General features: G+C 39.4%; 1 protein-coding gene across 1 annotated transcript in view; it reads right to left on the bottom strand.

Moving 5' to 3' along the window:
* Positions 1-14233, bottom strand: part of LOC102200715 (protocadherin-15-like) — a 219770-nt gene that overhangs the window by 138232 nt on the left and 67305 nt on the right. Inside the window, exons 9-11 of the mRNA XM_005747367.1 lie at positions 12602-12772; positions 3390-3498; positions 290-402 (exon numbers count right to left, since the gene is read on the bottom strand). Of these exons, the coding sequence (XP_005747424.1) occupies positions 290-402; positions 3390-3498; positions 12602-12772 (393 nt within the window). The remainder of the gene's footprint in view (positions 1-289; positions 403-3389; positions 3499-12601; positions 12773-14233) is intronic.

Below are 14233 nucleotides of genomic sequence, written 5' to 3'. Positions count from 1 at the left end.
ATATATATATATGCATGCATACTACTATAGCGAATGCTTCAAAATGACTATCATTTAAATGTCTTCATGGCAGACTACTTTTAATCGTCAGGAAAAAAATAAACCTAATATAAACAGTCTTTATTAGGACTTAGAGATTTGCTGATCAACTTGATGAATATTTGTAGATTAAAGGCATTAAAAAAGCACTACAGAGTGAACTGGCGGGTTTCTTTGAGGTAGAAGAAACATGCAAGAAAAAAGAAAATCTCATTAAAACTGCCTTGTTTGCTGCTGCAGTGTTTCTCACCTTGATCACCAGATCAAATCTGTGGTAGTGCTCTCTGTCGATGGGCTTCAGTAGCAGAAGTTCTGCTGTGGTTCTGTTTAAGCGGAAATATTCTACATAGGACTCTGGTTTGCCTGGAAGAGAGAGGACAACAAACACAAACAGTAAGAGCAAACCAAAAATGCATTTTTAACAGAAGATATACTGCTGTGGGAGAGGGGAGGAAACATTTGTGTTAGAATCACTTTATGTTTGCTTGATGGGTTTCTAGAGGGAGAATCCAAGGCAAGAGACTTGGATAATGCTCCCAGTTTAAAGATCGCAGCTCGCAACAGGTACACACCGCCCGTACATATATGATTCCTATGAAGGCTACATTGTTCAATGGGGAAATCAAGCTCTGGTAAAAAGAGCAGCAACACAGGCAGATGTACACAATCACATTTCTCAAGTGTGCACTTCGGTCTATGTTACATCTTTACAGCTACAGCAGCTAGCATTGATCTGACTGGCTTTTGAGAGATGGCACGTTGCAAGACAGATTATTTCTACTATGTTTATGGATACTTTGTGCCTCCACTTGGAATGAAATGTGCTACATAAATTTCTTTGAGTGAGTGCCCAATATTATATCTTTTTTTTATTATTATATCTAAGGCATGTGTTTTTACCTAGAATCCAAGCTTAGGTAAATATATTAAGCATCTTAATTTTGCAAAAGCCCTTTCTTTTAATGTTATTTCTATGTTAGTTCAGAAAGAATGAGGGCCAAATACGACATGCAGCAAGAGTACAACTGGACAGACGTCTCATATGGAGGACTTTTTTCAAGTTGTTAAATGTTTCCTTCTTTTTACTTTTATTACTATTTACATTTGCATCTTTTTCTATTTCCTTAATATTTTCAGTTTTTAGTTATTAGATTACTTACTGTTTGTTTTAGATTTTAATTTGTGGTCTCACAAAAATCTCATCTCATCCTCCTGTATAAATTACTTTTTTTTTTTTTTAAGTTTACTCATATGTCTACATTTCCCTGTTAGATTATCAACTCCAGTCTTATTTTGATAGTTATTTGTCTCCTGTGTTAAATGTTTTACTCCCCCTCCTGTCTCATTGTCCTTGATTATCTTTACCTGTGTTTAGTTACCCCGTTGTGTCCTATTTCCTGATTACCCTTTTGTGTATAAATGGTTTTTTGTGCATAAATAGTGCTGCAATTCCCATCTTCTCTGTGTCTTTTTACCTCTTGCGTGTTTCTTGCTTTTTCAGGTGAACTGGCGCATTTAGATGTTTAACAGTAAAATAAAAGCCTCACTTTTGATTTATTTAACCTGCCTCCATTAATGGCACTTCAAATATTTGTCAGATTCTTCCTTAAAAATCACAAGTAGTGGAACCAAAACCACTGCAGTTCACATTAAATATTCCTCAGCTTACTTTCAACAGTAATTTCTGTTTTTAGATTTAGAATCATAATGTTGGATGAGCTGCAAAGCTGCAACATCTTTTTTTTTTGCCCATTGTCACACTTTCTCTAATAATCCTCACTCAGAGAGAGATTAGTTTCACAGGAGGGGTCTGGGAAATTTAATCAAGCCTGTGTCAAGTCATGTCAGTACATTTCTACAGACTATGCACATCCTGACTTGTTGAAGTTGTTGTTATGCTGCATTTTATAGTTTCAAATGGTAATCAAAATATTTTGTATGATGCACAGTTATCCTATAGTTTTAGATACGTATAAAGCACTAATGAGAAACAATTCCACCTCTGTAATTCTGTAAAATGTTATCTTTCACAAACTGTCCAGAGCATACTTTTTTTTATCACTGTCTATTTAAGTTGCTTCATCAAAAGCCTTAGGGACATTTAGGCCTGGTCTCATTCTCCACTCTGATGGCAAATGTGTGTGCAGCTGTGGTGCTTCTGTAGGTGTGTTACTTGATTCCATTTGATTCAGCACAGCTTATTTATACAGTGCTAGTACACAACAGGCAGCTCAGGGTGCTTTATACTGTAAAGTAAAAACACTGATTAGTGAGAGAACCTCATCAATCCAATAATCCCCCACAACAAAGCACCTGGTAACGGTGGAAAAGAAGAGGTTCAAGAAAAACCTCTAACAAAAAAGGCTCAGATGCTCTCACCAACCTTATTACCTGAGGTTGGTGGGGGGAAATAAATGACAGAAAGCTGAAACCATGAGCAACAAACAGGATGGAACACAAAACATAATGACATATATGAAAGGGAAAATAAATAAATGGAGTTCTCTGTGTATCATGAGCCTAAAACAGTGGGATGGTTTGGTTTGGGATCATTTGATCCAGGTGTAACTAAGCTTTTTTAAAAAGGAACATTTTAAGCCTCTCTTATGCCATACAGGATATGCATACACTCTTAAAAGTAGAGAACATGCATCTCCTAAACCTAAACCGGGAGCTGGTTCCAAAGGAAATGGGCTTGATGGCTGAATGTTCTTGCTTAAATTCTACTACTTAAATTCGGATCATCTAGGACCACCAAGTAAGCCTGCATTTAGACAACAAAGTGCTCTAGTGGAAATAATATAGTACAAGGCAGCCTTTAAGATACAATAATTCATGCACTTTTTACTTTTATATTAAAATTTCTGAGTGTGGACGTTAGCATTGGGCCTTAAATCTAGCCTACGGAACCGCAATACCACTGATCTACATTTGACAAGATAATCTCGAAAGAACAGAGTCAGAGCGTATTGCCCTGTGTAAGTGGCATGTTAAATAATGTTTCACCAATCAGTCTTAAAAAAAAAAGTGAATTTAAAATTGTTTGGGTAAAAAAAAAAACCCAACAACAACAAAAACATAAGGATGCTATTTTTCCTTTTCACCTACAGCCAATTTAGATGTAACAATTAACCCAACATGCCTTTTAGGTTGTGGGAGGAAGCCAGAGGACCTGGAGAGAACTCACGTGGGCACATAGAGTACAAGCAAACTCGACACACCAAGGACCAAGCAGGCCAGAGGGTTCTAACCCAGAACCTCCTTGCTGTGATGTGACTGCAAACCACTGTACCGCTTTGCCATTTATTAAATAACTTCCTAAAATGTTTAATAAAAACAAACAAACCTACCAATAAGGATGGAATACAGGATCCCCGGCCTGTCAGAGGGAGGTTGTATGTTTCTGTCCTGGTCCACAGCTTGTATGGGTGGAGTCACATTGAGCGGATTCACCTTACTCTGGAGAAATATTTTCCACAGAGTGAGAGAGAAAAACAATGAATCAATCAAACTTGGACATAGAACAGCACTTTTAACATCCACTGCCAACGTTGTGTGTGTGATAACAGAAGCTCTGCTAAAATTAGGAGGAAGACATAGCAATTATTTAATTACTGGTGGTCTGGGAAAAGTTATTTTAATGCACAAACTATATCCAAGCAGAGGAAACATCGGAGCAGCAGAACAGGAAAATGTATTGTTGAAGACAACACAAAATTGGAGTAAATTTAAAAATCACACAGGAGGGTAAATATGCACATCCACACACTAAAATGTATTATATAAGTGCAGCATATAAATGGTAATATATATTGTGCACACACCCACGCACACACACTCAAACACACAAATACACAGGAGTTGAGAATCTGGCTCCATCTGCATACTAACGTGGCCGGGCTATAATGTTGACTTATGACAGTGCGATATTGCTGTGGTCCGTGCAATGAGAAGACCCCCGATGGGAGAAATATAACATGTCCATGGGAATAAATTATGATCACTAAGGAAATAAAATGCCAAACAAAGCACAACAACAAGCCTGCGAGTTTTTCTAAATACGCATCCTCCCATAGACATGCATGCACCGTACACACCTGCTATGACACAACATTTAACTGCCGCACCTGTCATGCACCACTTAAAATCTACCAGCCTTCACCGAGCCATCTTTGCTGTTGCCTGAAGAGGAAGGGAGCGAAAACACGGGCAGAGAAGAAGTTATGGGGAGTAATGGAGTGGAGTAAAAGAGGGTTTAAATATATAGAAGGGAGATGAATCTGTCAGGAGTGAAGGGAGACAGGGAGATGTTAATGCAGCATGGAAGAAACTTAAAGCCCTCGAAAGACAACCAGGTCGCTAAAACACTGCAAGAGTGCCACTGTAATTTTAGTTATTGACACCATTTAACTTTGTCAATGAGGAAAAAAAGCACTGACAACAAGAACTACAAAAGCGATGTGAGAGTCAGCCTGTGATTTGTGACGGTGGAGGCAATACTGTTGTGACACTGTAAATAATTTATCATTCATACTGTCAATTACTCCATCACTCCCGCCACATTATCTATGGGCATACACAAACTTTGATATGATTGTGACGCATCTCCAGGGAAGTCACTCACTTCTATTTAAGCTCTTCATGCTGCTGCATGGCTTGGCTTATTAACTGACTAGCTGGTAAAAAAGCATGAAGAAATTCTTGAGTCAGTCCACGTCAGCTAAGCCCAAACCAGCAAAACTGATGATTTTTTTTTGTAGAATTTAGAAAGTTATATAAGCTCATACTTTATACTGGGTCATTTCACTCAATTAGGAACTTTCCTAAACAGAAAAGACTACTTGACCACAACCTGATTTTAAAGCAGGGCTTTTGACTTTATAAACACACATCAGCTCAGTCAGAGATCTCTGGATTTCTTTAAAATCAGGCTTTTTTATTGCATTGCTTTATTATAAAGTGATCCATCACTTATGTCTATTATTTTTAAGAGACGGTCCAAATTAAATTTTAAACAGTCAAAATCAAATTTACTTAGAAGTGTCAGGGCTCTGGCACTGTCACTGAATTGCTGTTTAGTATTTAAGTTAAGCAACTAACGATTTTGGAAATTAATAAAATAATAAAGTCCATTAATCGCTACAGCCAATTTATACACACGGATACTTTTAAACCATTAAGAAAAACTGCTCAGTAATGTGATTGATTTGGCTTCTATACCATGTAATATTCTTACAACTTTTAAATATAGTAGTTTTTCTGCCTCTTTCATCTTCGGCTGGACTGGGCAAAACTGGGGTTACTCCATGAAGATCAGTTGTTGGCTACTGCCACTCTTAAGCTTAGTTATAAACTTAAGAATTTTATTTGAGTATTTGGTTTAGTCTGATATAACTGGGCCAAATAATAAGCTGGGGGTTAAAAAAAGATCAACATAGCAAGTCAAGCTGCAGGTAATACTGAAAGCTATTTACCTGCTTTGCTCTAGAAAAGTGAAAAGTTTGGACACACCTCATATTTTTTCTTTATTTTCATGACTACTTACATTGTAAATTCTCACTGAAGGCATCAAAACTATGAATGAGCACATATGTAATTATGTAGTGAATAAAAAAAGTGTGAAATGACTCAAAAAATGTTTTAGAGTTTAGATTCTTCAAAAAAGCCACCCTTTAATTTGATTACTGCTTTGCACACTCTTGGCATTCTCTTGCTGAGCTTCACGAGGTAGTCGTCTGAAATGGTTTTCCACCAGTCTTGAAAGAGTTCCCAGAGATGCTGAGCACTTGTTGACCATTTTGCCGTCACTCTGTGGTCCATCTCATCCCAAACCATCTCGACTGGGTTTAGTTCAGGTGACTGGCGCAGCACTCCATCACTCTCCTTCTTGGTCAAACAGCCCTTACGTAGCCTGGAGGTGTGTTTGGGGTAATTGTCCTGTTGAAAAATTAATGATGGTCCATCTAAACGCAAACCAGATGGGATGACATGTCGCTACAGGATGCTGGTTCAGTGTGCTTTGAATTTCGAATAAATCCCCAACAGTGTCACCAGCAAAGCACCGCCACACCATCACACCTCCTCCTCCATGGTTCACAGTGGGAACCATGCATGTAGAGAGCATCCATTTACCTTTTCTGCGTTGCACAAAGACACAGCAGGGTGGAACCAAAGATCTCAAATTGAACTCATCAGACCAAAACACAGATTTCCACTAAGTTCCTTCCCTGTGTTTCTTGGCCCAAACAAATCTCTTCTGCTTGTTGCTTTTCCTTAGTCGTGGTTTCTTAGCAGTTGTTTGACCACAAAGGCCTGATTCACAGTCTCCTCTGAACAGCTCATGTAGAGATGTGTCTGCTACTGGAACTCTGTGTAGCATTTATCTGGGCTTTAATTTGAGGTGCTGTTAACTTGTGATTTCTGAGGCTGGTGACTCAGATGAATTTATCTTCAGCAGCAGAGGTGACTCTTGGTCTTCCTTTCCTGGGGCGGTCCCCTCATGTCAGCCTGTTTCGTCACATTCAGAGTTTTAGCAATTTTCTGGACTGATTGACCTTCAGCTCTTAAAGTAATGATGGACTGTCGTTTCTCTCTACTTAGCTGATTGGTTCTTGCCATAATATGAATTCTAATAGTTGTCAAATAGGACTGTCAGCTGTGACTCCCGCACAACACAACTGATGGTCCCAACCGCACTAAAAAGGCAAGAGATTCCCCAAATGAACCCTGACAAGTCACACTTGTGAAGTGAAAACTATTTCAGGTGACTACATCACGCAGCGCTGTCAACAAAGCAAAAGTTGGCTACTTTGAGGAAGCTGAAATATAAGACATATTTAGGGCTATTTATAATTTTTTCCATAATTCAGTGTATCTTGCTTCATAGTTTTGATGTCTTCAGTATGTATCTACAATGTAACAAATGTGAAAAAAATTAATAAATAATGAGAAGAAGTGTCCAAACTTATGACTGGTAGTGTTTATATATATGTATTTACATATATGTGCATGTATATATGCGTATATGCTGAGGAACTAATGAGCAAATGGGCAGCCGCTGTGCAGGCAGATGTCTGATCCAGGGAGCAGCGAGGCGATCAATAGAGGGGGGAAAAATCTTGGAGGGCATTTGGTGGTCAGAAGAAGCTTTGTGCTGGATACCGAGCTACACAAAAGTGCACGGCAAGACTTTATGTTGCAACGGGAACTTGTCACACTCCCATATAACTACATGTGGACAAGTAACAGATGTGAATTTGCAGAAGGAAGCTGAGTGTGTCATTGCAGGTAAAAAAACAACAACAAAAAAAATACTGTTATTACAGACAGAGTACTGTATTCTTTGCATCATGCATCTTGTTGCCAGTCAATTGCAGTATGATTTAATGATAAACTAAATTATTGGTCAAGTCTCGGTCAATAATCAGGTTTATCCCTTACAGCTATGAAATACTGAGCTGCAGAGATGGCAGTGTTTTTGAAGTGTATGTGTGAACATGGCCTGACAGCCAACTCCTCGGCATAATGACCAGCATCTTGGGGTGTGTGTGTGTGTATGTGAGGAAGAAAGACACAGAGAGAGAATAGTTATCCTGGCTCCAAGGCTCTGAGGTTGTCATCTCTCATCAGCCTGATTAGGACTCAAACTATTACGGTGCCTTTTCTCTCCTCCTCGCTCATTCCTCCCCTCCCCAATTTTCTTGTACCAGGAACAGCAGCTTGTTGCTGTCGTTCCATTCTTTCTATAGCTTCACCTATCTCCCTGCACCTCCTCAGTTCTTTGCTTCCAAACCAACAGGAGACCTGCTGTTGGCATAAAAATACCACCCAGTAACTTAAATGCTCATCAATTCTTCAGGTTAAACCTTTGAGTGTTTCATGAAAAACTGTTGCACAGCATAACCCTTTACCCTTCTCTTCAGTTTCTGCAAGCTGTTCCTGTTTTTTCACTCTGGATGGATTTGATAATGATGTTTATGCAAGCTTTCTTCAGTTCTAAGACTTTTGGTAAAATTCAAATTGCTCCTTTCTCCTTGGTAATTTTGAAATGTGCAGAGCAGCTGCCACTGTCAAAGCACACAGTCTGCTCGTTCATCTAGCCAAACTGCGACACTGGTAGTAAAGGCACCAAAGGCAACCGATGAGGAAAAAAAGCACAGTTTAAGCATTGTGCTGATCATTTAAATGTATGTGAGTGCATATAATATTGTGTATTACTATGTATATAAACACCAATCAGAGAGAGGGAGGAAGGCTTATAGCTGCTGTAATTTCTTTCAAGAGAAATGATTACATTTGACCAAAATAGTGACACTGTAAGGCATAAAAGAGCACTGTTGGTTCAGTGTTTCAGTGTCAAAGTGTAACCATAAGAAGAAGAATCTCTGCACAGTGCATTAGAAGCAAATCAGAAACAGAAAATATAACATGCAAATTTAATATAGTGTGTGTCATTCAAACAGTCAAAGTTCTCATTATTCTGAAAGCTGGAAGTAGATATTCATCTACACTGCTGTCATGCTAGCCAAATCATGGGTTATGAGAAAAAGAGATTTTGCATTTATTTATTCCAAGAATACGTCATTGAACTTTCTTTTCATCTTTAAGCAAAGGCCAGAACTGACAATTATACTGTATTAACCAAGACCACAGGGGTTGATTAATACAGACAAATCTTCCTAGAAGGCCTCAGTTACAGACACACTCATACTTTGACTAACTTGTGGACAAAGGAAATATATAAAGGCTTAAGCCTGCTTTGCAAAAGCAATGCTTGATTTTTAATGAAAAATGAACTACCTTGAAAAATGAATAAAAAGGTACAATTAAAGCAGTTATTTGTTATGTTCTGCACTAAAAAGAAGAACTTTAAAATTATGAACTGAATTCACAAAATAAAAAAATAAATAAAGTCAAACCCATTCCCGCAAATTTTAATTCCAAGTAAGGAAGGAAGTAATCTCCAAAACTGCTTTATTTCTCCCTTACCTTTCATAACTCAGAGACATCTTTTGTTATTTTCTTTTTGCCAGTGCTCATGTCTTTTAAATTTCCATACAGAAATACAAAAGATATACAATTTTCCAGATATCTGTGATAAAGAAACTACATTACTTTCTCTTTCAATGCATCTCATGACAAAAATAAATAAATAAAAGTGTGAATTTAAAGTTCTAATTTCTTTATTCATGGGGATTTTTGACAGTCGGGAGGCAGATACAAGACACAAATGACTTTGGTGTATTCTCATAAAAAGTTTGTGGAATTGAGACAGAATTGTGTGAATGAGAGAGAAACAAGAGGAAAGGTGCACATGTAAGGTGTAGAGATACTGAAAATAGATTAGTTTAAATACTGCAGCTGGGGTTTTTAAACTCATCATGGACAATGCCCTTCTCCGTTGTTTTGGATGGACGGACAGTACACAACGTAGGTGAAGAGAATGCAGGCAGGGTGGAATGGGTGGAGATGAGTGTCAGGGGTGATTTGTGACAGAAGGATAGCAGCAAGAGTGAAAGGGAAGATTTACAAGATGGTAGTGAGACCTGCTATGATGTATGGCTTAGAGACAGCAGCACTAAAAAAAGACAGGAGGCCAGGGTGGAGGTGGCAGAGCTAAAGATGTTACGGTTTTCAATTGGAGCTACCAAGATGCACGGGATTAGACATGAGTGTATCAGAGGGACGGCTCAGGGTGAGCAGATTGAGGACAAAGTTAGAGAGACAAGACTGAGGTGGTTTGGACATGTGGAGAGGAGGGGTAGTGGATATACTGGACAAAGCATGGTGAGTACAGAGTTACTAGAACGGCAAAGAGGACGATCACGGATCACAGATGTAGTGTCCTCCTTCAGCAACAAGCTGCATGTCCCCCTTCACTACATCACTGCATGATGTAGTGAAGGGGGACATTTGGCGTGACAAAGGAGGGTGAGATGAAATGATGCTCTGTGGTGGGAGCAGCCTAAAGATAAATAAGACTGTATTCTTTAGAGGACAGCTCTATATGAAGGACCTTTTTCATTCTGACCTGTCATAGCAGTAAATACATGGCAGTCATTTGGTAATCTGTTATGAAATAGATTTCTTAATGATTTTCCTTAATGATGATCATGTGGGTGCTGGCAGTCAAATAGGTTTCCTAAATATGAGCCTTAATTTGACTTCTGCACTGCTCCCAACTCGTGTAAAGAGAGAACGCAGCCTGAAATTCATTAATAGTGAATATAAAGTTTACAGAAAGATGAGGCCAAGCAACCACAGCTTATCTGACTGACTCCAATTTTTATTGCTGTGATTGCATAAGATCAGAAAAACTGAAATCAGCGAAGCGTCTGGAGTAAGCAAGAGCTCTGTATTGGGAGAAAATCGACAAGTGAGAAACAATCTTGGTGTTTGAAGCGACTTGGGGTTTTTTGTGTGTGTTTTTTTCCTATATTTCTTTGGGTTTTAAGGACACTAAACCCAACACTAAACATTTGCCACATAACAAGGGTTTTGTGACCCCTCAAGATTTGCAGAATCTGCCCCGTAACACTTGTTCATGCAGAAGAGAGTAATAGCTGGATCTATGAAAGACATAAACTTTGACTGTCAAGAGCACTTTGAAGGCCACACATAGTATCATTTTGTGACATATATTAGGGTAGCAGTTTCATCTGCCATACAATTTTGCCATAATCAAAGGAAAAAAAACAGCTATGTGTATTTCAAAAATACAAAACTAAGACATTCCATGTATACAATGATGCTCATTAGTCATTTGTATAGACAGTATAGTAAAATCCTCTTTTTTCATGCAAATTGTAACTCCCAGGAAAAACAGTTTGTTTCTGCCTAGCCCCTCCCCCCCTTTCTCTTTCACTCCCCTCTTCCCCCCCCCCCCCATCTCCATCTTAAACCCTGTCCTTGTCCACATACACTTACTCCTTCTGAAAACCACAAGCTGTAAAGTTGATTTACTCCTGTTTTTCCTCCCAGCCAAGACTGTCTCCTCTGGCTGGAAAGAGAGAGAGAGAGAGTGTGTGTGTCTGTGTGTGTCTGAGAGAGAGAGAGGTGAAAAGAGAAATCTTGAGGCAGAGAAATAGTTCCTTCAGCCTGTCTGGAGCAGAGTCAGCACATGTGTGTGCATGCGACAACTATCTCAGTGTAAAATAGAGAGATGAAGAAGACGGTGTCCGGTCCACGGCTGTGATACTGGATTTATGTACATGTGTGTCGGTGAATGGGGGGCATTAAGGCATGAACGCACTGCTAGCTTGTCACCATCAAGGGTGTGTGCAGGTGTGTGTATATGTGTTGTAAGGGATGAATGCACTGCTGACTTGTCATAGCTGAAGATTTTGCCTAAAGCAACTCCCCCCCCCCTTGTTTACAAAGTTGTACTCTGAGTTTCTCCAGACAATAGCATCAGCTAAATGCCACAGATACAAATGCAAAAGTACATACAGCTGTGTAAGCATAAATATGGGCTACAGTGTTGCAGAATCTGCCCTGAAACACTTGTTCATACAAAAGAGAGTAACAGCCGGATCTATAAAAGACAAACTTTGAATGTCAAGAACTCTTTGATGGCCACACATGACATATTTTAGGACAGCAGTTTCATCCGCCATACAATTTTGCCATAATTGAAGGAAAACAATACCTACTTGTATTTCAAAAATATAAAACCAAGACATTCCCTGTATACAATGATGCTCATTAGTCATTTGTATAAACACAGTAAAATCCTTTTTTTATGCAAATTGTAACTCCCAGCAGATATTGCTTGACAAGGTCTTATTATTAAAATATCAGGGTTCCTTTTCAAATGGCTCTAATTCCTTATGAAAAACTTACAATGGGTTCTGCAGGAGTTAACATACAGAATGAAATAGCATGGTTTTTTTAGAGCGTACAAAAAAATTTAGCCCCTATTCTAATTACATAGTCTGTAGTTTACAGCAAAACGAGCTACATTTTAAATGCCAAAGTGAGTAAATACATTTGGCTTGAATTGGCATTAGACCTTGATTTGAAAGCTCGAAGACAAGAAAGTGAAGATATCCATAGTGACACAGTCTATCAATATACCCTGTGGTTAATAATTTCAGTTTCCCCTAAGTTTCTAAACCATCTGCAATCTGCCATTTTCATTTTACTGGAAATTAGGGAACTAAAAGGTTGTAACTAAAGTAACTCTGTATGATATTACCTAAATCAAAAAATGGTAATTCAGAAAAATCCCAGGAGATTAGCAGTTTCTGAAATACTAAGACTAGCCCGACTGGCATCAACAATGCTCTGTCTTCCCCATTCTGCTGCTGTTCAAACTTGACCAGGTTGTCTTGACAATGTCTATATGCCTAAATGCATTGAGTTACTGCCATATGATTGGCTGGTGTTGTGTTATGAGTAGCTGAACCAGTGTACTTAATAAAGTGGCGGCGAGTGTATACATGTTATCATTGTCCACTGAAGACAGTAAGTGATCCACAAATGGACATTGCTACAAAAATTTAAAGCTAAGTACACACAGTACACACAAATACAACAAAGTACAGAACAAACACAAACTTACCGGCTCGGTCAGCTCAAGCACATTAGCCTTATACGTGATGGGACTACAATCACGGGTATTTCCCACAAGCGTACATGGTAGAAACATTGGACCCAAATCATCACCGTCCAGTACATCCACAGTTAGTGTGGTGGTGGCTGTTCGACGGTCACTTGGATTAGGGGCTCGATCCTAGACAGACAGACAGATTTTTTTGGTGATAATGCATAATTATGTGGCTACATTTATCTTTGTGTCTTGAATGAAAAGCGATCAGGATATGATCAAGAAAAACATGTAATAATACAGAAAGGCTGGTTTTTATCTGATATATTCTATATCTAATGCACAGCATTCATGTTCATGTAGCAAGTGTATACACCATACTGTAATCTACAGGGTGGGCCATTTATATGGATACATCGTAATAACATGGGAATGGTTGGTGATATTAAAGTCCTGTTTGTGGCACATTAGTATATGTGAGGGGGCAAACTCCTCAAGACGGGTGGTGACCATGGTGGCCATTTAGAAGTCGGCCATCTTGGATACAACTTTTGTTTTTCCAATAGGAAGAGAGCCATGTGACACATCAAACTTATTGGTAATGTCACAAGAAAAACAATGGTGTGCTTGGTTTCAACGTAACTTTATTCTTTCATGAGTTATTTACAAGTTTCTCTTTGTTCACAGCCATTGACATTGGGGCGACCGTGGCTCAGGGGGTTGGGAAGCGTATCTATAACCGGAAGGTCGCCGGTTCGATCCCCGGGCTCTCTGTCCTGGTCGTTGTGTCCTTGGGCAAGAAACTTTACCCTACTGCCTACTGGTGTTGGCCAGAGGGGCCGATGGCGCGATATGGCAGCCTAGCTTCTGTCAGTCTGCCCCAGGGCAGCTGTGGCTACAACTGTAGCTTGCCTCCACCAGTGTGTGAATGAATAGTGGCATTGTAAAGCGCTTTGGGTGCCTTGAAAAGCACTATATAAATCCAATCCATTATTATTATTATTATTATTATTGACATGTCGAAGAGGTTAACACGTGAGGAGCGGATCGAAATTGTGTTGATATCGGGTGAACGCAGTAACCGGGTCATTGCAGCAGATTTCAATGAAAGACACCCTACGAGACCACCCATCTCCCATGCTGCAGTCAGCAAACTGCTTGCTAAGTTTCGTGAAACTGGTTCAGTGTTGGATTTGCCAAAATGTGGATGCAAGAAAACTGTCACTAATGAAGAAACATCAGTGGCTGTCCTAGCTTCATTCAGCAAGAGCCCACAGTGTAGCACTCGCTGCATGTCACTGGAGAGTGGCATTAGTCAAACATCCCTTCGGCGGATATTAGCTACTCACAAATGGCACCCTTACAAACTCCAGCTACTGCAGCATCTCAACGAGGATGACCCAGATCGGCGCACAGAATTTGCAGAATGGGCAAAACAAAAATTGGAACAGGACCCTCAGTTCATGCAGAAGATTTTGTTCAGTCATGAGGCAAACTTTTATGTGAATGGTGAAGTGAACAAAACCACCGCTATTGGTCTGACACTAACCCACATTGGATGGATCCCTCCAAGACTCTTGGAACAACAAAAGTGATGGTTTGGTGTGGTATATATACCACCACATTATGGGTGCCAGGTCCGAGCAT

This window comes from Pundamilia nyererei, unplaced genomic scaffold, assembly GCF_000239375.1.
Source record: "Pundamilia nyererei isolate P.nyererei 1_Seehausen unplaced genomic scaffold, PunNye1.0 scaffold00196, whole genome shotgun sequence".
Classification (NCBI taxonomy): Eukaryota; Metazoa; Chordata; class Actinopteri; order Cichliformes; family Cichlidae; genus Pundamilia; species Pundamilia nyererei.
Note: the sequence above shows the minus strand (reverse complement) of the source record. Positions and strands in the feature narration are given on the sequence as shown.